The 26644-nt window shown below is 47.2% G+C and overlaps 1 protein-coding gene across 2 annotated transcripts in view; it reads right to left on the bottom strand.

Annotated features, from left to right (window-relative positions):
* The window catches only part of EEPD1 (endonuclease/exonuclease/phosphatase family domain containing 1), a 66360-nt gene extending 40220 nt beyond the window's left edge, over positions 1–26140 (bottom strand). The window contains exons 1-2 of one of the 2 annotated variants that reach the window (XM_030008543.2): positions 25871–26140; positions 24946–25813 (exon numbers count right to left, since the gene is read on the bottom strand). In XM_030008543.2, coding sequence (XP_029864403.1) covers positions 24946–25799 — 854 coding nt within the window. In that variant the 5' untranslated portion in view covers positions 25800–25813; positions 25871–26140. Of the gene's footprint in view, positions 1–24945 lie in introns of both variants that reach the window. The other variant, XM_030008542.2, reaches the window with a different exon arrangement.
* Positions 26141–26644: the final 504 nt, after the last annotated feature.

Here is a 26644-nt window from a genome sequence, read left to right as displayed (position 1 = left end):
GGAGGCTTCTCTGTCACCACTTCCACCTACTCCTTCACTGATCACTCCTGTGCCAAACACTTCACTACACGATAATTCAGGCAGCAGAAGGGAATACTACTGGGGGGACGGGAATGGGGATGGGGGGACAGGAAACAATCTGATGACAGTTATATTTACTCACAAAAAATGCACGAGTTGTTTCAACTCACTTCTGACAGACAGCAAACCAAAACCAGTTGCCCGTATTTAAAAAAGGGGGGAGCTGGCTTTTAGTTTCATTTGTATCATGATAACATGTATTTTCCTTCTTCCATATTGCATTTCTTACTATATTTAGCTAAGAGTAATAACATCTCCCTTCAAACCAGTTCACCTCATGTCAAGTGGTTTTGAAATCAGAGAAAATGGTCTGTGTAATGTTCACAGTCTTAGGATTTTTTTATTTTTATTTTTTATTTTTCAAAGGATGCCTGTTTCCTTATAATTCTGCAGGAAGAGAGGCTCACAAAGAGTGTTGTGTTTGCGGCAACATTGATTTCTTCTGAGTCATTAAAACTGGACATGGGCAAGTTATTTAACTTGCACTGAATTATTCAAATCTGTCCAACAAGGGAGGAGACCAAGACTGAAAACAAAAATTTAGATGGTCATGAAAATCAAAGGTGACTTACAGCTTCCAAATATAGGCATTATGTTATAGTGTAAGTGGTCTCTGACATTTGGTTCTTTTTCCGGATTTTCTGAATCATTCCCTGCTGGGGTAGAGCTTCTTAGCTCCAGAAATGGCACCTTCGCCAATCCAATGCTGCCATACTGCGGCAATGGAAAAACTGAGTTGTCCTTAATTAAATTGAATGGGCATATTTGGGAAAGGGCATACCACCACACTATTGTTCTGCCATGAAGAACAAAACTACCAATAAAATTATGGGGCCCTGGGAGGCAAAGTGATTAATAGGGACTCTACTTGAATTTACCTCTGTGTCCCTGCAAAACAGACCTGAACTTGGGAAGTGACAAAATATGATTTGCAATAGTTTGCTTCCCTTTCTCCGTCAGGTATGTGAACCATATACTATCAAGCTCTTATGTGAAAGCTCCTCATGTCCCCTTATTCGCTCTCAGAAACTTAATGCAGTATTACCTTGGCACACACACACATCCTCCTCTCAGAGAAATGGGTCTGCCCAGTTAAAAACCTTACAAAGGAATACAGTGGAAGCCAGTTCATTTTGTTAAATGCAGGCCTCAAGAGTAACACTGCAGTTTGGTGGCAGCAGAACCACAATCAGCTGGTGGCATCTGAATGCCAGTAAAATTTAGTCTGCCATTATGCAAAGAGTATTGAAGCTTCCTGGCTGAATCCGGATACAGACTTCAAAGTCTTTTATAGTATGCTCTTAACAAAGAGATTGACTCTCAAAAGTTGGCTCTTACTTTGAAGACGCTGGCAGAGCACCATAGCAATTGTGCGTTTTGTATGAGCATATTCTGCAAAACACTTCATGCCAAAGTGGAATTGTTTAAACAGCAGAGGAGGCCGAACACCGGGGAGTAATTTAGGAGAACATACACAAGAAGTGCTCGGAGACATGCTATGAAATTGCTGAGGAGAGGCACTGCTGTAGGAGCACCACAGAAATCAAGAGTGGTGCTTTGGTCAAGTGTACCTTTCCCTATGGCTCTTTCACGAGCAGCTTATGTCATTGTACAAATTTAAAGACATTTCAACAGAAAGGATAAAATGAAGTGCATCATTACAATAGGTAGAGAATAAAGCAGAAACTGTATTAGCAGACAGCCCGTATGTTTTAAGGACTTCCCACTGCGTGGCTAGAAGCCAGCCCAACCGTGTTTCTAGAGTGGAGGTCAGGAAGCTGGTGACAAGACATTGATGCTGCGGTGCCCTGCAAGAGCAAGGGGCAGGTGTCAAAGGATGAAGAAAAGACTTTGCCAAGGTGACTGAGGCCTTGTCACCATGAGGGCGAAAAAAAGGGGAGTTTGACAAGATAACATTTCTGCACTACTACTCCAGCATAAGTCTCCAGCGCGGGCCTAGCCTAACACTATCGAGTTTGCACGTCAACAGAGCTGAGCATGTCAGTCAGCACAGCCATCTATAGCACCACAAACAGGAATGGCGGCAGGATCCACTGCCAACAACCAGGCCGTTCTCTTTATAGCATCTATACCATATGGTGAAGGAAAGGCTGCAGTAGATGAGACTTCCTCAAAACTGTCACTTGGCTAGCCCACTTAAAGGTTACAGAAAACAGAACAATTTGGTACCCAGGCTTTGAATGAATTTGAACATACATCCATCTTCCTAAAACTGAGGTCAATCACACATTCCAAAATGTGAAGTAAAGAAATGGAAAACTGTGAAAAGAAGCAGGCCAGAGGGAGCAAAGGCAGAAAACCTGAGTTTTGCGTACTAATGAAGATGGCATTCCTCCGTCTTGCATGCACCCGAGCCTTTAACTGTTAGAAACGCCGCTGTAGACAACTGAGTAAGGCTACTCACAAGTGGAGTTGAAGTCAAGCCATAAAGAATTTTGTTTATGCTGATGCTACACTCTTAGGTCACCAGAAATGCACAGAATATTGTAGTCAGAAAATAATAATCAGCCAATACTGAGGTTACATCTGCAAGAGCCCACAGAAAGCACAAATTAGATAAGAAAACCACCTGTCACATAAGGGTGAGAAGTTAAAAGCCTCCTTCGAAGAGCTAATTACAGAAGTATTCTACCAGCTTCATATACAACATCACGTGATACTGCACTAGAATAGGGAATTTAGCTTATGGGGCATTTGGAGTGCCATTTATATAACTTTAACCCAAATAGCAGATCAGATGGTCTTTCTATCAGTCCAGTTGTTTTTTACTTTAATAATGACTTTGAAGTGTGATGGCGGCTACACGAAGCTTAAGCCTCTGGTTAGCCAAAAGCCACAACCTCATATAGCCTTTGCTCTGAGTATCAGAGTAACACGGAAAGGTTTTGATTTAAACCTCCAGGGGATGCGTCACATAGCTGCAACTCTAATCTGGGAGAGAACGTAATCCTTCCTCAATTCTCAAAGTCAGAAAAACTGTCTGAGTCGGCACTCTCCCAGCCAGCTGCTGTCCTTGAACCAGCCTCTGCTCGGTTTGCTGGCAGAGTTTTCCAGCAGAGCTATACTAAGCAGAAGGGACAGACTACTCAAAAAGAAAGTATGCAACATACATAGCAGAGCAGACTATGGCCTATTTCCACAGGCTGCTACCATTCACTTTTTCAACTGCATCCCTGAAAATTCCTAGAAACTGTGTGTGGTAAAGAGAAGAATCCTTCATCAACAAATCCTGGGTGTCTGTCTCCAAGAGTACTACAGAACCAAAAATACAGAGATGTTGGTCAAAACCAACCATCTGATGCAACAACCCCCTCAACATGGGACTATCATGAGGTCAGCTGTGGCTTCACCCAGCTAAGTCTTGAAAACCTCCAAAAACACTAAGACTCCATGGCCTCAAGATAACCTCTTCCCGTGCTGCACCAACTTCTGAGGAAGCTTCTTCCAATGTCTGTTCTGAAGATCCTGAATCAGCCAATTGCCCACTTGTACTAAAGCAAGGGGTTATTTTACCTGCAGTGCTAGGCTATGTGCTTTCCTTTTGAACTTCTGCTGACCTAGCTGAGCTTCTCCAGGATCTTCTGGATTGAAGGGCTACCATCTGCCACAGCAGCCACTCCCCCAAATTATGTACTGTTATAGAGCATAATAACTTATTACCCATCATAAAGGATAATTAACCTGTGTAGCAAATACATACTACCACAGTGGTCTTTGTTGACAGAGGAATAGGTTTATCTGATTAGACACATGGGTCAAGTAATGTTTTCTTTCTCCCACCCCAACAACAGCTTGTGCCAGACTCTTCAGAGGACACAGCGAGACACACAGTAAAGCCAAACAGCTTCTCTGCTTTTCCCCCCACTCTCATCTCACATAACGGGATGTCATACTGTCCATATAAGCATCTCATTTGGTGGTTCCCAAGCTTTCTGGGCTGCAAGTTGCTGTCAAGATTGAAGCTGCTCTCCACAGAAGATTACACGCTGTTGTGAAACATTTGACCAAAAGATACTATAGAAGGGACATCTCACCCACCACGAAACCACAGTCACGTCAGTCACACCTCAGGAATGGGGGAGGTGGAGGGCAACTAATCCTTTATTTGAGCTTCTGCTGAGCTCCTAACCAGTGTGGCATTTTCTGGCATGGGCTTATTAACGTGCCATGTTAAAAATACCCTTGAAGCAAGCACAGCAGAAGGTTTTTCCCTTATTCTAATATGTACTGGAAAACAGCACAGGTGAGTTATTTTACATTCACTTATCACAGCAGCCTTTTTGTTCTAGTATCTCATGACTTTGAGATCAGAACAAACCTCATCAGTTAAGGAACCTCATTAAAATGATCTATTTCTTCTACAGAAAAGGAGAAATCTGAAGTTTCTACCATGGAAGATATCACTGAAAGTTTTAAATTGTGGAATACTTATATGTAGAATAACAAGTTTCAGATCAAGAGTGTTGTATGGGTACATACACGGAAGCTTATGTCGCTAGCAATAACAGGCACCATTACAAAAGCAGATTAACCATCTTTCAGTTAATGTCTGCAAAAATCCTGTGTTCAATAGGACACCCAGTAAATGCTTCCCTGCAGCTGAGGACTGTACACAGGAGCAAGGCAGCTCACAGTTTCTCCTCAGTCACAAGGAAAAGAGATGTGCTGTGGAAGCTCAAGACTACCATTAAAGTGGAGCCTCCTGAACCTCCAGGCAAATGGGCAGAATAGCCATGAAGACAGGACCCCATGTCATTTCTACAACAATTTCTGCAAGTTCAAGGGCATCAGTCATGACCTTCCCACTTCTTTATGACAAATACAACCACTGCATTTGTCAGAGTAATAAAAACACCCAAATGCGCCATACTGTCAGTCTCCAAGTGCTCCAATTTGATAAGGAACAGCGCGGCATGGCTGGACATCGTCAGGCAGAGCAGCATCACGCTGAAACACTACAGCAGCGTGCAGGCACCCCGCTCCCAGCGCCAGCACCACAACCGTGCTGGTCGCATCCACCCTCCTGGGATGGCTGCCTGGCAGAGCTCTGTCTCCTCCGACGGGCAGCAGCGCTGACCAGACGTCAGAGGTGACCACCTGGTGAACCTCTCCCCATGCCACATCCCCCCCACACAGCAGCTCTCCCACCTGTGTATTTTAAAGTTGGGGTCTTCATACCCTATTCCTCGTGGACCTCCACGTGCTTCACAGAGGCAGCAAATGGCACTACCCCCAACACGTACAGCCAGGGCATAGACTGGCTTTCTCTTGCACCTGCAGATAAGGTGGTTTGAGCAGTCACCGCTCCCGTTCAGCAAGCCACGTTCAGCAGCTGTTTAAGTGAAGCCAGTTTACGTGGCAGACAAGAAGCTCCCAGATTAATCTGAATCAGCTCTGGGTGCTGAGAAAAAGTAACAAGCAGCGAGCAGGAGGATCTCAGAAACACGTGTTCCTTAAGTGGCAATGAGAATCCACCCGAAGCTGCAGAGAAGTGGCAACACTCATCCAACATGATGTCAGAGAAGGAGATGGGACAGAGCCATGGTGGCTACAGTCCACAGCCACAGCCTTCTCCTCTTAGACCACCTCACTTCTTAATGCCTCATTTAGACATTTTACAGTGCATGAAAGCATACGTATTATCTAAGTGCTGATTATATAGTTTAAAGGGCTCCTACTTCAGATTTAAGGAAAGCATTAATGCATTATTCATTACTTCAGCAGTTACTCTTTGCTGTTTGGATCACTGCTCTGATTTTTGTAGCACACACCTGCTTTTTTTATCTTTTTTTTTTTCCTTCATTTGGCCAAATAGTTCCTAGCTATGATTTTGATTACAATTTGCAAATGCTGCTTTGTGAAGGATTAATTATGGTTGGAGGCAGGAGAAAAACCTGGTGGATGACCAATGCTAGTTTAGAAGCACAGGACAGCAACGGGAAGCGTCACAGTCGTCTTCTCAGCAAGGCTCTGTCAAGCAGCAGAAGTTTTAGGCTGCTTCTTTCTCAAAGAGCGTCAAATAAATTCCCAAACACAGAACAGCTACAGCTTAGTCTTAAATGGCTATAGGTTATTTAAAAAAAAATTAAAATAAATAAAAATACAAACCAAAAGCAGAGCACCTAAGGAATCACACAGGCTGGGAAGATGGAAAGGGACATTAATTTCATTACACGGCTCTCATTAAACACAGCTGCCTGCAAACTGCCACAACTGTCACAGTACACAGCCAGCGCGCAGGTACATAACCAGTTACTACAGAAAGTTGTAGAAATAACCATTACATAAATTGCAGAGGGCTGCATCTATGGAGGAATTTTCTTTAACCAGCCTGCTAGTATCCACTAAGCTCTAAAGCAAGGTTTAAGGTCTAAAGCAAGGATGACTTGTGATATCTGCTTCACCAGATGCATAACATGGGACAATAAACATGATTCTGCTGTGTCAGCTCTGTCACCAAAGGTTTTCCTTTAGAGAGGACACAGGTAAATTTAAAAGCAAAACCCCAAATCCTTCTGATTTTAAAAGTCTGTAAGCTTGTTGGGGATTTAAAAAAAAAATCTTTTTAAAGCCTTTCAAAGAGACATGAAAAGGAGATTTTGTTAAACACATGATTCTTGCCATCATCTTATTTGTGCTACACAGCGTGAGTAGGGCAAACATTTAAGGTGCTTTGCCTGTGAGTGGATGCAGCCTGCCACGAGCTGCGGGCAGCGTGAACTCCCTGAACTGAAGTAACCCTGCGCAGGCAGGGATCCAGCCAGACATCTTAGGGGTTACTAGGATTCACATTTGAAGAGGAGAAACACTGACTCTCGCTCGCTAATAAAAATAAAAATTGCCAAAGGCAGATGTCTCCGCGTGCTTAAATTCAGTCGGATATTATGTGGTTGGGATTGCATCGCCACAGGATTTAATAAGAGGAAGTTCTCTTATCCCCCTTGGTTAGGCAAAAAAAGATGTCTTTTCAGCTTTATAGAGAAAAATAGCATCCACCCCATAGCCTCTGTACTAGTGTAAGAGGGGGAAAAAAAGGTTCCTGACATTATGCAAGTCCTAGCAGTCTAAGAAAGGTTAATAGAGTTTATTGAACTTCTAATAGGGAATAACTCTAGCATTTCTTCACATCCCATACAGATCAAAAAGGTGATTTCATTTGTTTTCTTGCTTATTCCTCCATGACTAAACTCAAGGCCTCTGCCTCCAAGCCCATTCTCCTTTCTAAGCCAACAACCAGCTCCCCTCGCCACTCGCCCTGATGAAGCTGAGCAGTTTTAGGCAGCTGTGCAGCCCTTGTAAGGGTACTGGAGCTTATAGACACAGCACCCCATTAATTCCTCCAACGGGACTGATTTTGGTTTGCAGTCCAGGTGGCCAGGATATTCAGCAAGAAGGAAAGCCTCCACACCTTCTCCTGATGAAGGGGAGTCCATGGATCTCCCAGAGTGGTGCCAACCAGGCATCTGGGACTTCCAGAACATGGCAGCAGCTTTGTCCTACAACAGACCTGCCTATGGCCCCTTGGATGCTCACCAATCTTTCACTAGTTTAAGCAATGAAGTACTATTCAAATGATAACTCTACTATGCCCTATACGTATAAGATGATAAAGAGAATCATCCCCTCCCCTATGCTGCAAACCCCAATACTCAGGAAAGACCAGCCACGTCACAGACAATGAAAAGAAAGCAGGTATGGCAGCATTCACCAGCACTTCACTGAAGAAAAAAGCTGAACACAAGATTGCAATTTAGCATCTCACTCTCAATAAGGTCACCGTGAAGCAGCACCATCCGCAAGGGAATGAGCTCAGGGAGAGAAAAAGGGAGTCCTAATGGAGTGCAGGAGTATGATGGGTCTCTGGGTGACACCGTAGAGCAAAGTCAATATGTTATCGAGTCTCCAGGGTGCTCAGGGAGGCAATGAAGGTAAGCTCCCCGGGCATGCATGAACTCAGGCAATCCCACCTGGGATAGCACCGCTCGTGCGAATGACCACGTAGTGACACAGGAGGATGAGAAAAGCTCTACACTTGCAGAGGGAAGGCTACAAACAAGTAGAAGTGGCAGTCAGCCCTTCCTCTTTTAGGAGAGCATGGGGAGGAGATGACAAAATATGTAACACTTCATGACACAACCACACAAAAAATGCTAAGGACAGCTTTCCCAAGAAAAGCAGGGTAGAAGAAAGGAGCAGAAAGGAGAATTTCAAATTTTCCTTCCCCTCTTCAGAAAAAAACACGAACAATTCAAGCAAAACCTGTACTGTTAGGGCTGAAGTACAATTTAATAGTCAGGATGGACAGACAGAGCAGTGCATGGAAAAAGAGGATGAGCAATCACTGGAGCAGATCTGCAGCGGAGATGCTCCTCCCTTCACTGCAAAAGGATGGCCCCGGGGTTGGGTGCCAGGGTCCTTTCTTCCCATAGCCCCAAAGAGCAGAGAAAGGGTCACTACAAAACCTCCCACCCTCCCACCAGCTGAAGTCTGACAGACCACGCAGGAGGAGCAGAGGCACACAGTTATCAGTAATGATATACCTTCTGCCTACGCAAAGAAATCCGGGTTATTGGATACCAGTTGCTACTTTATGAAAGACAAAGACAACTCAGTTTTCTTTCCAGCCTTGTAAGAAGCTGTTATCCATGTGCATACACAGTAACGACAGTGGAATTTCTGCTCAGTCATAAAACACCCAAATAAATGCACGTTGCCCTGACACACAGCAAGAAAGCCAGCACTGGGGAGACAACCTCTTCTGATGAGTAAGCAGGGCTGACACGTGCCTGCACAGATGCGAAGACAGTGTACACAGGGAGTTGGGTAACACCACAAGGTGAGCCAACACTTTGTTGGGATCAAACCCCCCCCCCCCGCCCCCCCCCCCCCCCCGTAGGAAAACACTGCTATCACGAATTTGTCAACATTGCCACAAACCACCTCACCACCAGCTCCGCACTGATGAAATCTCTCACGTGGTAGGCAAACCATCTGATTTCCTAAGCCAGCAGAGCCAGGGTGTTGGGCTTTTGCCTTCCTCTCTCCCCCACCCCCATCCCAAAACACAATAACACTCCGAAACACTCTTTCAAGAAGGGAAACACCCATTGTGTCTACAGGATGTGAAACGCAAAAGGGATGTGGGTTGTTAGCTGGAGGACGTGCAGCAACACGCCTCTGACTGCAGAGCTCTTCAAGTCGTACCAGGACGTGCCCCAAAGCTCACCGCAGACAGCAGCAGATCTTGTGTATCAATGTGGGACCTAGCTGTTAAGCATCCTATCCACCTCCCATTTTAGCTTTCCTCTCTCCAGGACAGAATGCAGCCTTTTCCACAGGGCACAGCTCTGAGGGATGAACGCAAAATGTGTGAGATTATGGATCACAAAATTTGTAACTGTAGCTCTGAGTTAATCCCCTTATTTATTTAGAGACTATCTTCATGATTTTTGAACCTTCAGAACAGGCAGTACTTGAAGGTTAGGGCCCGACCCTGCAAAGGGGACTCCTACATCTGTATGGCATTAATTCAGGCATCCCAATTGAGCTGGCTGGTGCTCAGAGGTAAAGCTGTTTACAGGTTCTTGTAATTAGACACCCTGAAGAAAAACCAAACTATCAAACTGCTCATACGGGCTCCTCTAGCACACCCCAGTGAACCTCAGACCTCAGCTTTAATTCTACCCCAACTTCCCTCTCCTCAATTCAACTCCTTTGGCACTCCAAACACCCACAGCTAATAATACCAGAAGGGGCAGCAGAGCAAACAGAAGCACAGCCGGGTGTACCGGGAGAAGTTCTCACTTCACCTGAGCTCCTGCCCTGCTAGAAGGCAGGAAAAGGTGAAATAAGTTAGCTGGAAAAAATTGCCTTTTCAATCTGTATTTGCTGAGTCTCCTTAGGTCTGCAAATGCCTAGAGAGCTGCGTGAAGTCTCCTGGAGCAGCACCTTCAGGTATCAGGTGGGTTGACCTCAAGGCCACCATCTTATAAATTATGCAATCCAAACCTCCAAGGTCAAATCCCTCCACTGAAAGATGTCCTTGTAAAGGCATTTGAATATATATTCATTACTTTGTCCTCTCTCTCTCCTTGCACCTGGCTTTGGGAAGAAAAAAGGTCACTTCAGTAGAAAGAACCCTCCTCCCTGTCCCATTAACCTGCTTTTATTTCCCCCGGCTGCCTGCACACAAAAAGAAACAGCAAACCAGTAGCAAATCACCCCCCGAGCGACTGCAAGCAGGGTTGAGAGGGAGGTGTCGTTTCTTCCTACTGAAAGCCAGGAGCCCTGCTGCGCTGAACATTTGTGCTTCTTGACGGTAGGCCAGTGAGCAGATAAGTGGAGCACCGCCATGAGCCAGCCCAGCTAGCTAGGCATCCTCGCTAGCACACCGTAGAGCTGAGCGCTCGTACTCGTACCACCGTCACACCATATAGCCGCCCTCCGCCGTGGCTCATCGCTAATTCGGGGTTATGTTATTCCCATGAACCACTGCTTGACTTCCCACTGTGGAAAGCCAACAAGGGAAGATGCTAGCCTCCCAAAAAACCATACTCTGCGAGGTGGAGGGGATTACGAGGGAACAATGCCAGAGTGTCTTCAGTGAGCTGGAAGGAATCCCAGCTTCCATCTGCACAATGACACGCAGGAAGGAGTTTTGAAAGCTTCCCAGTCACAGACTACCCCTGTGTGCCAGGCTCGGAGACGTCTGGACATAAGAATGGTCTTTAAAGCATAAGGATACAAGAGGACTGCAGAGCCTCGCACGCAGACCGGCCCTGGCAAAGTGGGGAATGGTGGCTCAAGCTTAGCTTTTTTTTTTTTTTTCCTGGCACTGGGTGCTAATTGTGTAGTCCAGATCCTTAACCTCATTTAGGTCAGAGGCTGCAACACAAAACAGTCTTAGAAACACCAGTCTTCCGTGGGAATGAGAAAGCCTGCTTGTCCCGACCCAGAGCTCTCCAAATATTGGAGCTGAAGTGCAATCATATGTTAGAAAGGGATGACAGGAGGAGATCGTGTTTGATGGGCTGCATGCAGTGGTGTGAAATTATGCCTCATGCAGCTTTATACATGATTCGCATGGTTTGTAACAAGCTCCAACACAGATAAAGCAGCTCTTAATGAACTACGTGCAGGGCATGAAACAGGATCGTGCAGATGCTCACGAAGACCTTCCCCATCGGTTTGCCCTGATGCCCTGCCAGCCCATGCGATGCCATGCCTTTCTCTAGTCTGCCAGAGATCTCCTCCAGCTTGAACAGGTGATAACCCCCCAAACTGGTGGAGAAACAGTGAAGGTGGCAACGCGGGCACCCCCAGGGAGCAAGAGCGAGAACATTGCATGCCGAGCCCCAGTGACTATTTTATTGGATTCAATATTGGACATAAAGCAACATGAAGAGGGCTCCAGTGATTCATCTCAATGGTGCTTATGCACCTGCAGGCCTACAAAGTCGATTGAGCAGAAATTATAACCCTTTCACAACACGGATCTCATTCCCATTTCTTGATTATTCTGAGGCTAAAATAATCATTGCTCCATGGAAAGCATTTCAGGTTATTTGAAGAGGTGTGCCTCACACAGGTTTTGTTAACATGACTGCTTCCTAAAGTTGTGTCACAGAAACAATCTATAAAAACAATCAAACCAATGATTTAATACCTATAGGCAATAATACAGTACTAAAATATCAAGCTTGCCATTCATTGCCCCCATAAGGCAAAATGTCAGTATGAAGGACAGGGTGTAAAAATAGGGTGACAGGGAAACATGCAGAAGTGTTTGACTGGATGCAGCATCCAGGAGGATGGAAACAAGGAATAAACAAACTGTCAAAAATTTAACCACCAACTCAATGGGAACAAACTTCTGGATTTGGCAGCATTTCCAGGAGAACTGGGAGGTGAAACTCAAGTCAAGCACTGGGAATAATAAAAATGGAAGCAACAATCTCTGTGCTTGCTTTGAATGGTAGATTCAAGCTGTTGTATGACCCTTGCTCCCCAATAAAATTAAATTGCCCTGCAGCAGATAAATACACACGCAAAGTTTATGGACAACATCTGATCAAGTCTTTAGCTTATAATGACCCTGGGAAGATCTCATGAGCATGAAAAAAAAAAAAAAAAAATCCCCCCCAAACCCCAGAATGACAGTATAGCCATCCGGCAAATCTCCACTCCAGAAGAACTGAAGTTTTCAGACCATCATACTTACATTCCTAACGAAAAACACACTTATGTACTAAGAGAGTACCCATGCCTAGTGCCGATCTGGCTGTAGACTCCAAACAATCCCCCAAAACATACCAGTAAGTACTTTAAAAACTGGGGCACAGGGAGTCTTGTATGGACAACTCAGGCTTTCTCCTACAAATACCAGGGTTTAGCCAAATCAAGCTGTACCTAGGCACTGAAGACAAATGACACCACCGTGACAAAGCTGATATTCCTCCAGTGCTTTCTATTTTTACGAATATTCTGAACACTGCACCATGTTGAAGAGCTGCTAGACAAAAAGATTCTTCTGATATAAATTCACCAGTCTCTCCTCACAGAGCTGACATCTCCAGACACTATCTTTAGGAAGATAAGATGCATATGGAAGAGGAATCGTAAACTGTTGGTGCAGCATGCACCCATACAGCATAATCAGATAGGCTCAAGTGAAGATAGGAAAAAAATGCTGAGCACTTGTGCTGCTAAGCTCCTAACGTACATACAAACTCCTTTTAAACAACTGCTCTTGCAAGTTAAAAATAATTCCACATCCAACATATCAGGAAGTTAACAAGGTATTTTTCTGCAGAGCTTTAAGTACCTCTGAGGAACAGAAATCAAAAACATACTTTTTTTCCTTTAAAGCAATGGTAGAGGAGCCTCCTTGATTTGCAAGAATTCATAACACCCCCTGAAATAAAAGGCAAGACTGCAGTTTTCAAGCAGGTTTTGCCTGAAACTTGAGATATCCTAAAAGGTACTGATTTTCAAACTGCCTGGCAAGAGGCTTCAGCGGAGGAGAAAGAAATGCTGCAGCACATCTTGGAAATATAAGACGGCATTAGACTGATTTGCGGGGAAATATCATGGATGATCCAAGGAAACTTAGGTCCTCAGCCTCGTAGGTGGGAGATGATACCATTCAACCTTCATGGTGTGAAAGCAAAGGCTTGATCAAGAAGCACTTGCAATAACTGGAAGCGCTCAAGGTGTGGCAAGACAATTTAAAAGCCAAGTGAAGCCAGTGAAAAGGCTTTAGGTTCCATAGGACTGGATAGAGGACAAGGAAGGGGGTCATGTTCAGGTTACAAGAACAAGCTTCAAAGGTCCAGTCAAAGATAGAGGCAGGTTTATGAGGCAATCTCCTTTCAACCTGTGGACAATCAATATACAGGAATCTGCTCATCTTCTTATTTTCACTTCCTTTTTGCCAAATTTGAGTGCACAGCTGGGAGATATAGAGGGCCACCACCATCCTTGCACACAGCTTCTCAAAAAAGCTGCTGTACTTTACACACACATAAAAAAAAAGGTCAAAAAAGAATGGAGAAGCAAGTCAAACCACAGCCAAGTCCAAGTGGTCTCAGTTTAAAAAAGAAATGGGAAACACCACATGCTTAGAGGTGGCTTTTGCTTGTGCAGCACAACCTTCATCTACCGGCAACGCTTCCAGAATTTTTACTGCCAATAGCTCTGCATGGAAATTGTCCAAATATCTATTAAATCCACAAGCTGCTGACTGAGGACTTCAATCCCGGAACCTTTATCTTGTCCTTTAAGCCATAGTTTCCTTTTCTGCGGTGCTGCTTTGCACCAGAGAACTCAGAAGCAATTAAAACAAGAAATCGTGGGGATTTTTTTGGTAACCAAAGGGTAATCTTTAACAAGAAATCCCTCTGAGACTTGTTGGAAATAAGGCTGAGCTATCTGCCAGCGGTAACAACCCCTTTGCCCTCACCCAGGCCACATGCTGCACATTGCTCAATGCCGGGTTTTCAGGAGAGCGGCCAGCACGGAGGACAGCGGGCAGCACTGGTAGTGCAGTCTCCATTGGTTATGAATGCAGAGTGTAAACACAGCTAGAGATAAGGAAAGGAGCTGTACAAAGGACTAGCAGGAAGATATAGATAGACAGATAGATAGCCAAAAATTGCACTACCGTTGCTGCCAAAATCATAGGTAAACTTGGGCTGGTCAGTATAAAGGTTGCAAAGGGTAGTCAGGTACCACTGCGGCATTTTCCTGCCAATAACATTTATTTTAACAATTCAGCGGCAGCTCTGATGTTTTATACACGGTGGGGATCTCTTGCAGACACAGTGTACTTCCTCCCCCGTGTATTGTGGTGCTGGTATGTGACTCACCACCATCAGTCCCACATGCCATGAGAGGGAAACAACTCAAAGACTTCCCTAAGGTGGTACTTGTGCAGATGGGACCCCATCACTGCCTCCAGTGGAAGAGCCACATCTGCCTATGTTAGCTCAAGACGGTATTACCACTGGAAAATTGCTGCCTTGTTTAAAATGCAAACTGTTTTAAATCAAGTTATATGGGTCCTTCCCACCTAGGACTATCCTCCCTGACAGGGGTTCACACTTCTCCATATTTTTGTCTGCTTAGAAGGAGAAAAAAGAGGAGTAAAGTAGTTATTTTATACACTATGAGCAGTAGGTTTGACTGCAAACCTATGGAACTGACCTTGCATGCATAAAAGCAACAAACTTGCCTATTTTTACAGCTCATTTTTCAATACCAAATTAGAGTTGCTTCTGCCACAACACCCTGCAATTCAGTGGCGTTGAGCAGGAGCTGCACTTGCTCTTATTTGCTTAAATAGAATAAATAAAGAAACCAAACACAAGGTTTCTAAGTTAACATCCAGTGCATATCCAACAGCACACCGCTTCCAGTTTGGCAGAAAGCTGGATAACCTTTACGCCAGCCGAGCCTGGGCAAGGGAGGGAGGGAGGGCACTGACCGGCAATTACCCTGAGCAAGGCTGGAGCAAGCCCTCAGCAGCCGATGGGCGCGTGCCTGTGCCTCCACACCCACGGGCCTGTGAGGGACGGACCGACAAGGAAGCAGAAGGGAAAAACGGAGCTATAATATAAAGGAGTCGAAGGAGAAGTCTGAAAGCAAAAGCAACAGCCTCTTTAGGCTGTAGCCAGGAGAGGTTTGTGCTGTCCCCTGCCTTGTTAAGCAAAGGGAGCAGCAGTTTTACAGGACTTGCAGCGTGTCACAAGCGTGAGGGATTTAGGGCAGGAAGGCTGCCGCCACAGCGCACGGCAAAAGCCTGGTTGATCAATTAGCTGTTCAGTAACCCATTAAAAACCCGTTCAGCTGTGAACAGCTTGGACAGCTGTTGTAGCTAAATTTGCACAGGAGCTCGAGCACATTACCCGAAACACCTATAAAAACAGAGCAAAAAATAGCAACGCAGAAGATAAAGGAAATTTTCCAATTCCTCCTCCTCGTCTGTATCCATAAACCTACAGCATGAACTGCTCCCAGGAATAGCTTTGCCCCGTGGGCTGTTCCGCACAAAAAGCGGGAGGGCATTACTGTGCTCTCCCTGCCATTCCGTGACAGAGACAGGATGGACAGACAGACAGCCTGCCTAGCCATGAGGCTCCCTTCCAGACAGGGGGTGCCAGGCAGAGTCAGACAGAGGGACTCCAACCTGCTCTGCATGAGCTGGCTGCATTTATTCCACTGCAAACACAGCATGTGTAACCCCAGTATTCCGGACCACCCATAGCGTAGATGACAATATGATCCCAAATGTCTTTTTCCATAAGAATTAACTTTTTTTTTTTTTAATGATATTTTTATGCACAGTTCAACTTCTGGAACATGCACACGCATGGGGCACAAGCAGGGTAAATGTGTTTCTCTTACTCACTGGCCTCTAATAATTTTACCACAGGCACTGAAAGTAACAGCTCAGCACCGATGCTGGGCTCCTGCCTGCACAAACCCCCCAGAAGCGGGGACGGAAAAGAGGTCAGCAGCGCTGATCCTCCCCGACGGTGACCAAGCAGTTTAAAACACTTGTGCCATTTGAAAAGGCCACACGGCTTGACTGGGATGTGGACATGTTGCATAGGCCGAGGGTGAGATGAAAAGGTTTCTTGACAGAAAACATCTTTTTTATCACAGCTGCATATTTCCTTCACTGTTCATCTGCTGTTGCCATGATGCCCACTCTGCTCTCAGCACCTTACAGGGCATTTCAGAACCCACCGTGAACCACCCAGGCTGGAGACAAGGGAGGGGACCAGAAAGAAGGCTGGTGGAAAGCACATCCACACCTCCAACACAGGAGAGGAGGTCTCCGGTAGGTCTCACCCTCCCCTCAGCAAAGCCACCATGTGCTTTTATCCTCCGATAAATTGGTGGGGATTGCCACCTATTATTCAAAGAAAGCAAAGTCCCTCATGTAAAATAATAAATAAAAAAATCTGGAAATGAAGGAGCTACTGAGTTCCTATTTTTAAGCACTGTTATTAATAATGTGCCACGGTTCTTGTCTCCATCACCACACCATATAATAGTGTTGAGAAATTACTGCAGCATATTGTAATTATTTCAGTAAGGACACTGTGCCTCTGTCTGCCAGCTTACACCTGCATTGCAATGAAGAACAATGCGACTTAAAAATAAGTTACATGCACACTGTAATCTGCGTCCTACCAACTTTTCTCTGCTCATCCAGCCAAGCCTTGAAATCATTATTTGGGCAAGACTCCCAGAGAAACGCTAATAAAGACTGAAGAAGCAGGGTCCTCCTAACAATGCAGCTGTAGGAAACATGCTGAAGCCCAACTCCATCAAGAAGGGTGCAGCTAAATCTGTAAAACCAGATTCTCTCTTAAATGTCCCTGTTTAACACAGCTGGAGACCCATGTTCACAGTGAGCCAGACCAGCACTTGGTTGCAGAGACAGCGTTTTCTTCTAGTTAAGTGGGAATGACCGAGTTTCTGCTCACACCTTCTCAGGAACTTGGAGTATTTAATTCCCATGTTTGTAGTCCCTTGGTCTTTATTTCCTGGTAAGAACAGCAGCAGCAGCATCTTTCGCCTTCAGGAACGGTCCTATTGCTCTTCTTAAAGCCAAAGCTAGAAAACCACCCTTCCTGCAGCTGTATCGTGAGCCCCCAAACTGCCGAAGAATCACAGAGCATTAAAGGTTTTTGTTTACAAGATGAAGCCCTATGTGTAGATACTTAAGTCTGTTTTCTACAGTCGTGTGGCACAAGCTTTCTGAGAAGTCTAGCAGGATGAGGTTATAGCCTTGTGGCCTCTGCTCATGATTCAGGAGCAGGCAGTAAAGCATCGCTTACTAATTCACTGATTTATTACCATAGATCAGCCCACCCATTTAAGCTTTGCCACATGAAATATAGCAAACCCTGCAGGACCTGCAGGAGTAAGCTGGCAACTTGTTTACCAAAATACCTGCGATCTGCAACATGAATCCAGTGACATGAAATAAATGTGCAGAATAGCCCAGCAGGCATGGATTGAAACTATGCAGCCATTAAGTGCTGCCAGATGTTATCAAGTGCACATGTTGGGAGAAAAAATAATATATGAACAAACGCTTTCCCCACTGATCTGTTCCATTTTAGTCAGGCTTTATGGCACAAGTAACAGTGGCAAGGTATGATTATAATTTTAAAAAGGAGAAGAATAAGGTTTATTTTATATGGATATACCATTTTTCCAGTCACATTCTCAACTTCAAAGCAGATAAAAATGGCTGGTTAGGTACAGCCTCTCAGATGTTCAAGGAATACACTGAGGCAGTTGTTCAAAGTCAACAAGATGCCCAGATCTCCCTTTAAAAGAGAAAATCCCTGGGAAGGTTGCTCAGGGGTGATTTCAAGGGCCTGTCCTACATTCCCGTGTCATGTCTGAGGGAGGAAAGCTGCAGGGGCTGTGGCAAACCCACCAGATCCACAGCTATCAACAGAGATCAAGCAGGATCAGACAGCTCAGTGCATCCACCCCCGCGATCTCCGGCGGCATGCATGGCTCCAGATGCCTTCTCCAAGAGTCTGGACAGGGGGATGGTGTGATCTCTCCCCCTTCATGATCTTGCTGTGAGTCCACCCGCTGCTTTTGATCTCTCCTGCAAAGACTCCCGAGCTGCAAAGTATCTTGAGCGAGTGACCCACCTCCTGCAGGAGGAGCAGGCGATGCCTGTATAGAGGGTCTTCGTACTGCACCCATATGAAGCAGAGGTTTGGAAATGGAATTAATTGACATCACCTCTTCCCCCAGCAGCAGCACTGAAAGGGGCTGGGATCCCTACCCAACATGGGAGCAGTACTGCAGAGGAGCCCTAACCCCCAGGGAGACGGTTGTGCTTTTTAGCCCTGACCTCTGCTGCCTTCATGTGATTCAACACAGACAAAGGAATGGGCCAAATGCTGAACAGGAGGAAATCAGTAGAGTTTCATTTGACTGGAAAATGATGTCACTCAGGGTCTGACCTGAGAAGATCTTGCTGCTTTCCCCTGCCAGATGGTATGCAGAAGGCAGTTTCAGTCTCCCACTAGTCTGCAGCAAAAAAATATTGTTGATCTCATGTAGGTAGAAGCCAAAAAAACAACAAAAAAGCCAACCCAAAAAACCCCAAACACAACAGGTCTTCCATCACCCCATTTTTTTGTCCTCAGAGATATTAGAAAGTGCAAATTAATGGTGGCTTTACAGGCATCTCTATTTCTATTGCTCATAAAAATCCCTTTGTGAAGTGCACATAGAAGATATCATCTAACAATTCCTTTTTTCTCAAGTTTTTCCAGAACTTGCAGGAGGCAGGATTTCCTCCCTATTACATAAGGAGGAGAGGGTGTATTTGTTCTTTTGCCATTTAAGACTTATTAGCACAGTCAGGTTACTCAAGCCAGGCCCTCTTTCCTGATCTTTTCTTGCAGGGGAATTATTGTTGGCAAGGCTCCAACCTAGTATTAACCCAATGGAGAAAAACCAAGCAGCTGTATAAAGAAAGAAACATAAAATAGATGCACCTCGGGGCTTTGCCAGGCCACCGAGAGCTGCAGCGACAGAGTAGAAATAACAAATACAAGCTTGTGCTGAGCCTGCAAAGCAAGCAAGTACAACCATCACTACTACGATGTCCGTTTGGGGGGGGGGGGGGGGGGGGCGATCCTTTTCCATCATCCTGCCAGGAAACACAGCTACAAGGCAGCAGGCAAGGTAGAACACTGCAGCCCTTCCCAAACAACGCATCAAGCCCCAGTAGTAAATAATTGTCCCTTGTAATGACCCTACCTCTCAGCCCAGACTAAGAGATTGGAGAGGAAAACAAAACCCCCACCCTATTATTTAATGTAGGGGAGTGATGGGAGAGTGGATCTCCTGCCTCCAGCCCCTAGTGCGGGGACCTGAACGAGATAGCTTTTTCCTCATCTCTTAATAGAAAGAGGCTCCTCCAGAGAGTGGTTCAGGAGCTTGCTTTTTTTTTAGGTGATAAGAGGATGTGCTGAAGGCAACCACTCCCCTGGGACACCCACCTGGGGTAGGCAGGAGTAGGAAGAAGAGCTTCCGAGTATGGTGGCATGGTGAGGGTTACCCAAGGAGTGGCTGTCCACCTGCTACCTCCCAGGAGGCAATTCTGGGCTGAGGTTTACCTACCCTTCCCCCAGCAGGAACACCAATTGGGTCTCTGAGCCACAGAAATTGAGGTTAATTTCTTACCTTTGAGAGACCTCTACACTTCTATCTAACCAAAGTGAAAACAGCTAACTGGTTACAAGGCTGGAGGAGGAAGAGGGGCTGACATGTTCCTAAAGGGTAAGCATGGAGGCTTGCTGTCTGAGAAACTAAGCCAAGAAAAGAAAAAAAAAAAATCGTTAGTGCTAAGTACAAACCCTATATTGGTACTTGTATTTGTTGCTCTACAGACATACAAGAAAGAAATTTTTACAGTGAGAACAGTCAATCACTGGAACAACCTCCCCAGGGATGCGGAAGAGCCCCCATCGCTGGAGGTTTTCAAGGTGCGACTGGACGGGGTGCTAGGTAATTGCATCCTTCCCACCAAAGGTTGGACCAGATGATCTTTTGAGGTCCTTCCAACCTGGGCTCTTCTATGGTTCTCTGATTTTTGCAACAGGTATTAAGGCTTTGTTACTCATACTTTTTGCATCTAGAAGATGTAACCTCACCAAGAAGCTGACCAAAGGAAGCAGCAGAGGGAAAAAGCAGGCTGAACTGCTTGACATCTGGAAGCAAACAGAGCTGGGCTCCATGGACCTGAGCCTCAATCTTGGTACCTCACCACACACACTCTCTTGCCCCCCTCTCTTTTTTTAAATTTTTCTTTTTGAGAGAGTGCAAATTCTGGCTTTCAGACCCTCTCTCAATTTTCATATACTCAACTGCAAAGTGTGCTTACAAGAAAAAAAAAAATAAAAATTAAGAGGTCTTCACAAAGTTACCGCTCAGTATTATAAAGTGTAATGAAAACCAGTTGGAAAACCTCTGCTGCAAACCGTGCTGGGAAAGCTGCGCAACTGATCGCTGCCCTCAACCACTAGCAAACTTTCAAGCAAGCAATTAAACTAGAGGCTGCACCTTTACCATGCTCTGTGTATCGGTCAGTGTTGCACACACCTGTGTCATCCCTCTTGATGTGGTCACCCAGTGGTTGCCCTGGCACATAACAGCTGGAGGGCCGGCTGTGAGGTGTCATGGGAGTCACGAGCTCAGTTTACAGCCAGGAAGGACAGGCCTGAGGCAGGTACGGATGAAGAGTGGAAAGAGTGCCCTTCCCTACGGACCTGGGGTACACAACAGCTCTGGGGTACCTCCAGCAACCTTGGCCAGAGGAAACATCTCCACTGGGGCCACTTATGCTCCCCATGAAAACACTTGCTGCCTTTCACCTGAACTCACTCGCCCTTTTTATCATGCTACCCTAACCCTACATTTTTCCCTTTTTTTTTGGTGAGAAGCAGCTGTTGGTTTCTTCATCCCCCTGAGAATGGGGACGACATGGAGGTCAGCTGAAGGGCATAACCTGCATCCCCAGAGACAGGCCAGCTCTGACCCCCTGTCAACAAATCTCAGATTTGCCGAACCATGCCTGCAAGAAACATCGCAGGTTTGGGCAAATTCACCCCACATTTGATACTTTAATCCAATTATGCGTCACGCTCGCCTCCACATTCATCATGTTAATCTCTTCTAAAGTTACCCTCTAGTCCTCTGAATGAAAACACCTCGTTCCTCCACTCCAAACACTGCGATAAACATAGATCCTTGTAATACGAGAAAGAGGGTGAGGACCTTGCTGTATTTCATTATTTTTGTACTGCAGCGATGAATTTCAAAATAGCTTAGCAGTAGTAGTCATGCTTACTGATTTGGTATACATTCCCTTTGCTGTTCTTCAAAAATTTAGAACTTCTGGGCATGACTGTGAAGGTTTTGGATTGTTTTTTTCCCCTCTCCCCTTCAGCAGATTACTCTACATGATGACATTTTCTTGCTTTTTGTTTGTTTTGAATGAAGGCATGGCCCTCTTTCCTTCCTGCACAACTGTTCCCTCAGTGCAAAGGCTATGCAGGGCTGGAAGACAGGAGGACCTTCATCTTCTAGCCTCACCTGGAAATGAGCAGTAATTTTCCTCATTGTTAATGCCTGAAAGAACAAAGCCAAGGGGTCTCAAAGCTACTTGCTATGAGCTAGTCATGGGAAAAAAAAAAAACAAAACAAAAACAAAACAACAAACCCCAAAGCAAATCCCAAACCAGCCTTTCAACTGGCATGAAAGTCCCCAAGATCTCTAATTAAGATTCTTTACTGCTCTTCACACAGTTTTAATAGTCTTCTTGACTTACTGTGCTTTATTCCTGGACTTTAAAAGCTAGGTGAGGCAGGTCCTCCAGCAGGACTCCAGCTCCTGAGACCACCCCGGACTATGAGGGACTGGCATGCAGGAGCATGCTTACGTACATGATGGAGGCTGTGCAAAAAGTACCTCAGCAAGCAGGTGCCCATCAGCATAGCTCGTGAGAGCATCTGCCTACTGACGGACTAAATAGCCTTCAGATCCACCAGGCAACAGCTTGGGTCATAGGTGGACACTTCAGCAACATGTGTGGGACATCTGCTGAGCACGCAGAGCACCTTGAAGACACACCCCATGGATTTCAGGAGGCTGAAGTGCTGGTGAGCCCTGTGCAGCGGTGTATTCTTGCTTGCAGAAGCAAGAGATTATTTTCTCCAGCTGATTATCAACTGAAGTTGATTTACCTGGGCAAAGATTAGTTTGCAAGGCATTTTATCAGTTCCCAGGGCACACGACTGAAGTGGAGAGGGAGACCATAGAGTTCACATACAGAAAGAAGGCAGTTTGTGGCCTCAGCTGAGGCTATTTTACAGCTGCAAAGCTCCACTGACCTCAGCAATGCTAGCACAAGCAAAAGGAAATTCCTCCCTGAGGTACTGAGTATGACTTTTCCCAACATATACTTTTTTCCTGCATCGTGTTGATTTTATTCCTGTTCCCACATTTTTTTCCCAGGAAAGCTTTGCAGGCTGATGCACATTACTCTCATTTCTTTCCAGCTTCTCACATTACCACAAATAGGATCAAGTACGGAAAACAATTGCATCGTACTCTCCCTGTGTCATTGATGGCACATATACATGCAATAAAATGGAATAAAACCAAGTATTTATATGAGGCTCCTTTTAAACTTCAAAGTATCAGGCAGACCTTTCACACCACCCAGTACAACCCAGTACCTGTTTGCTAAGCTGGATGGAAACAAAGTACCATGCAGTTTAAGAGCAAAATAAAACAAACTGCTAGGGTCACGCTCTGCATACGCAGTGGCCAGCCTGAGCGAACACAGGCTTATTTTATAAGTCACTTCCTCTGCCTAGCTTTTGTAACAGGTGGACTGTTTTGGGTGGGGGTTTTTTCCCCCAAAATGCTGAAGATGCAGAAGTGACAGTTAACACTTCACTGGATGAGGTCCTTAAAAACCCCATTTTTTATATATATATAATGTAAATAAGTATAAATAAATCACCAAAGTCACTTTTCTTCCAAAACTGGTTTATTAGAATAATCCTGAGACTAGTAATAATCAGAGATGTTTCTTTCCTCAGCAGGTCTGTCCACCTCTGCCCCTGACCCCAATGCCCAACCCCACCAGACTTTATCCTAAGGTCCACTCCAGCCAACCAATACTCACAAAAGAACAAGAGCAGTGGCGAAGGGGGAAGCATGGGATACCTGAACTAGCAGAGCAGTCGAGGAATGCCAAAAGTTGTTAGGCTGAAGCCATCAGCATAACATCTGAATACCCCCGCTGGGCTATCATCTCCATTTTGGCTATCAAACAGCGATGGCTGTGAAATGACAGAAGTTTCCTATGTAGGAGCATCAGGCTCCCAAGCAGTGCATGGCAGAGGTATCCCCAACTCCAAATACTGTACCGCAGCACAGGACACAACATCGCTGTCACCATCCTTCTCACATGCCTGACCTCCACAACCACACTGACAAGAGCCATTATTCAGCATATTACTGGAAAAGGACAGAGTTCTCAGCCACTGCCAGAGCTAACGGTTCATCAGCACTTCCCCTCCCCACAATACCCCTTTTGCTGAGTCCAAGAGTCCCCTGCCCCTATTCATTTCCAGCTGGAAGTCTGAATACAAGCCAGAAAGAAAAGTTAGTTCCCTAATACTGTAAACTACATGCCAGACCAGCTGGGACAGATTTCACACATGGAGAGGAAAGGGTGAGAGTTATTTCAAAATCCTTATTGCATTCTTACATTTTTGTATCAAGCAGAAAGTTTAGCAAGAGAGACATCCCCAGCACTGTTGCCTGCTTACAAAAAAAAAAAAAAAAAATACAGCGCTCAGCTTCTCAACCATTAACACCAGAAGTACCATCCCACTTGACCACACCACACAAACAGACCTTGCTCCGTGCCCACTAGCTCAGTGAAATCAGGGGCCCGCCTGGCGCAGGGGACAGCACAGCCTCCCCAGGCAGTCCAAGGATGTCTCGCACCCCCAAGGATGAGCAGTCCCTCCAGCTCAGCAGATGCCCCATGACCACTCGTTAACGAGCTGTGTCACCGTTGCAGGACAAGCCGTGCCATTCCACGCTTGTTACACAGCCCAAACCAACGTGACTGTACTCTGAAGCCTTTTTGATTTGAGGAGAGGATCTGAGGGAGAGCAGACTACAGCCCAAAGGCTGACATTAAGGAGGTCAGCAACCAAACAATACTTTCTGGAGAAGGGGCACTGGCAGGTCTCAGCTTGGCAGCTCTAAGAGAGGTGGATGTAGCACTGCATCCTGCCTCCCAAAGTGGCAGTAAGATGCTCTGGGAAACACCATAAGAAACAGGGTACATACAGAGCAGCCCTTCCCCTGCTATTCCCCCCCCCAGTTTCTGGAAGGACAGTCAGTCCTCCACGACTTGTTCAAAAGGCTCTTGATGGAGAAACAATCCTTGACCAGCCATTAGTGGGCCCAACGTGACTGACCGTAACAGCTCAGTCTTCCCCGCACAGATGTGTGTACACACATACCCCCTCAGGAGGTCCACCATGTTTCAAGGACTATAGCGGCTTTATCAAGGGACAGTCACTACAGTCCCAGCATTAAGACTCAACCAGGGTTCCATGCAATAAGTTAGAAACATTTAATAATCCTGGGAAAGAGGGAGTCCCACTAGGATCACGGGGGGACTCTAGAGTGCCCAAACCCCAAAGGCATTAACCTGCAGTCCTGCATGGAGCTGGGCCCATGGGTCAGGTGCTGCCTCTTACCTGTTCTCCAGCAGCGTCATGCACACAACCTCCCGCACACCTGGGTTGTTGGCTTTCTCGATGGAGCAGCTTTGCAGGTTCCAGGTAGCCAGCCTCAGGACGGGTCTGCCGTCTCTCACGCCCCCGAACATCTCCACAGAGGGGCGAGTGGATATGATCTGAGTTGGACCCCCAGGAGGAAAGTCCAAGTCCTCGCTCTGGAGGCTCAGAGAAGTGGGGCTGGGATGAGGCTTGGCAGTGAAGTTGAGGCCACCGTTGGTGTTCGTCGAAGGGGGCCGGGACCGCTCTGCAAAAATCTGATGCCTGATTTTGTCCAGAAAGGAGGAATTGATGCAGTCCATCCTCACCAGGTCCTCAATACTTTTGAAGGGCCCGTGCTCTTTACGGTAGTCCACGATGCTGTTGGCGATCTTCTCGGTGATGCCACGGATGCTCATGAGCTGGGCCGGGGTGGCGGTGTTAATGTTGATCTTGGTGGCAGAGAGGTGGTGCTCGGAGGCCGGGTCCTTGCGCAGGGAGCTGGGCGAGTGCTGCGCCGAGCTGCCCTTGCTGCTCACGCAGATCTCGAACTTCACCTGCTCCAGCTTGGCCGCCCCCACCCCGCTCACCAGTGCCAGGTCCTCCACTTTCTTGAAGCCACCGATGTACTCCCGGTACTCCACGATGTTCTGGGCCACCACCCGGGTGACCCCGGGGAGGGTCATCAGCTCCTCCTCCGTGGCCGTGTTGATGTTGAGCCTCTCCTGGTTGACAAGGATGTTGCTGAAGTTGCACGCCGCGCTGAACTTGCGGCTGTGGCACAGGTCCGCCGGGTCGCGGGGGATGGAGCGGTGGCAGCCCAGGCTGCCCCCCATCTCACCGCCTCCGCCGCGCCGGGCCGCCGGGGGAGCGGGCGAGGGCCGCTGCCGGGGCTGCCCGCCCGCGACTCATGGACCCCGGCGGGAGGCCGGCGACGCCCCGCGGCTCCGCGCCAGGGGACCCCGGCGGCTGCAGGGCACCCTGCCGACAGACACCACACCACACCACACGCCCGGTCAGGCGGACCCCCGCGACCCCCCGCCCTTCTCCTTCTCCTGGGGACACCGCCGCTCCCTTGACGCCGGAGGTGCCGCCGCTCCGCTCCGGCCCGGCCCGGCCCGCGGCAGCGCTCACGGCGGTTCCTGCCGCTGCCCCGCCGGCGGTAGTAGTAGCTCGGCGGGAGCTCCCGCCCCCTCAGCCGTGCCGAGGCGGGGCCGGGGCCGCCGCCACCACCCCCTCCCGGGGCGTCACCTGCGCCGCCCCCGCCCCCGCCCGGTGGAGGCGGCGGGGACCGGCCGGAACCGCGGGGGGGGCGGCCGGTCGCCCCGACGGGACTGCCCACGGGACCCTGGCCCCGGCTCCGTGCCGAGCGCCTGCGTGGGGCGGGGGGGGAGGAGGCGGAGGAGGAGGCGGGAGGGGGGTGACCTCCTCCTTCCCGGCCTGGCCACTCGCCCCGGAAAGGTGGGGTCGGGCTCGCAGGGCCCAGGGCGACCCAAAATGGCCCCACTGCTGTCACCTTGCCCTTAAGGGCAGGCTTCGCTCTTCCTCCGGGTGAAGGGGACGCCGGGTTCTCAGGTGCTCGGACGCTCGCCGCGCCACCCCCGGCCCTGAAGTTCCCCGGGCTCGCCTCTGGGCCGCTGGCAGGGCGTAAGTGTGTTTTAAAACCCCACGAAAGCCTCAT

Source organism: Aquila chrysaetos, chromosome 3, assembly GCF_900496995.4.
Source record: "Aquila chrysaetos chrysaetos chromosome 3, bAquChr1.4, whole genome shotgun sequence".
Classification (NCBI taxonomy): domain Eukaryota; kingdom Metazoa; phylum Chordata; class Aves; order Accipitriformes; family Accipitridae; genus Aquila; species Aquila chrysaetos.
The sequence above is the reverse complement of the archived record's forward strand: the minus strand, read 5'-3'. Positions and strand labels throughout refer to the sequence as shown.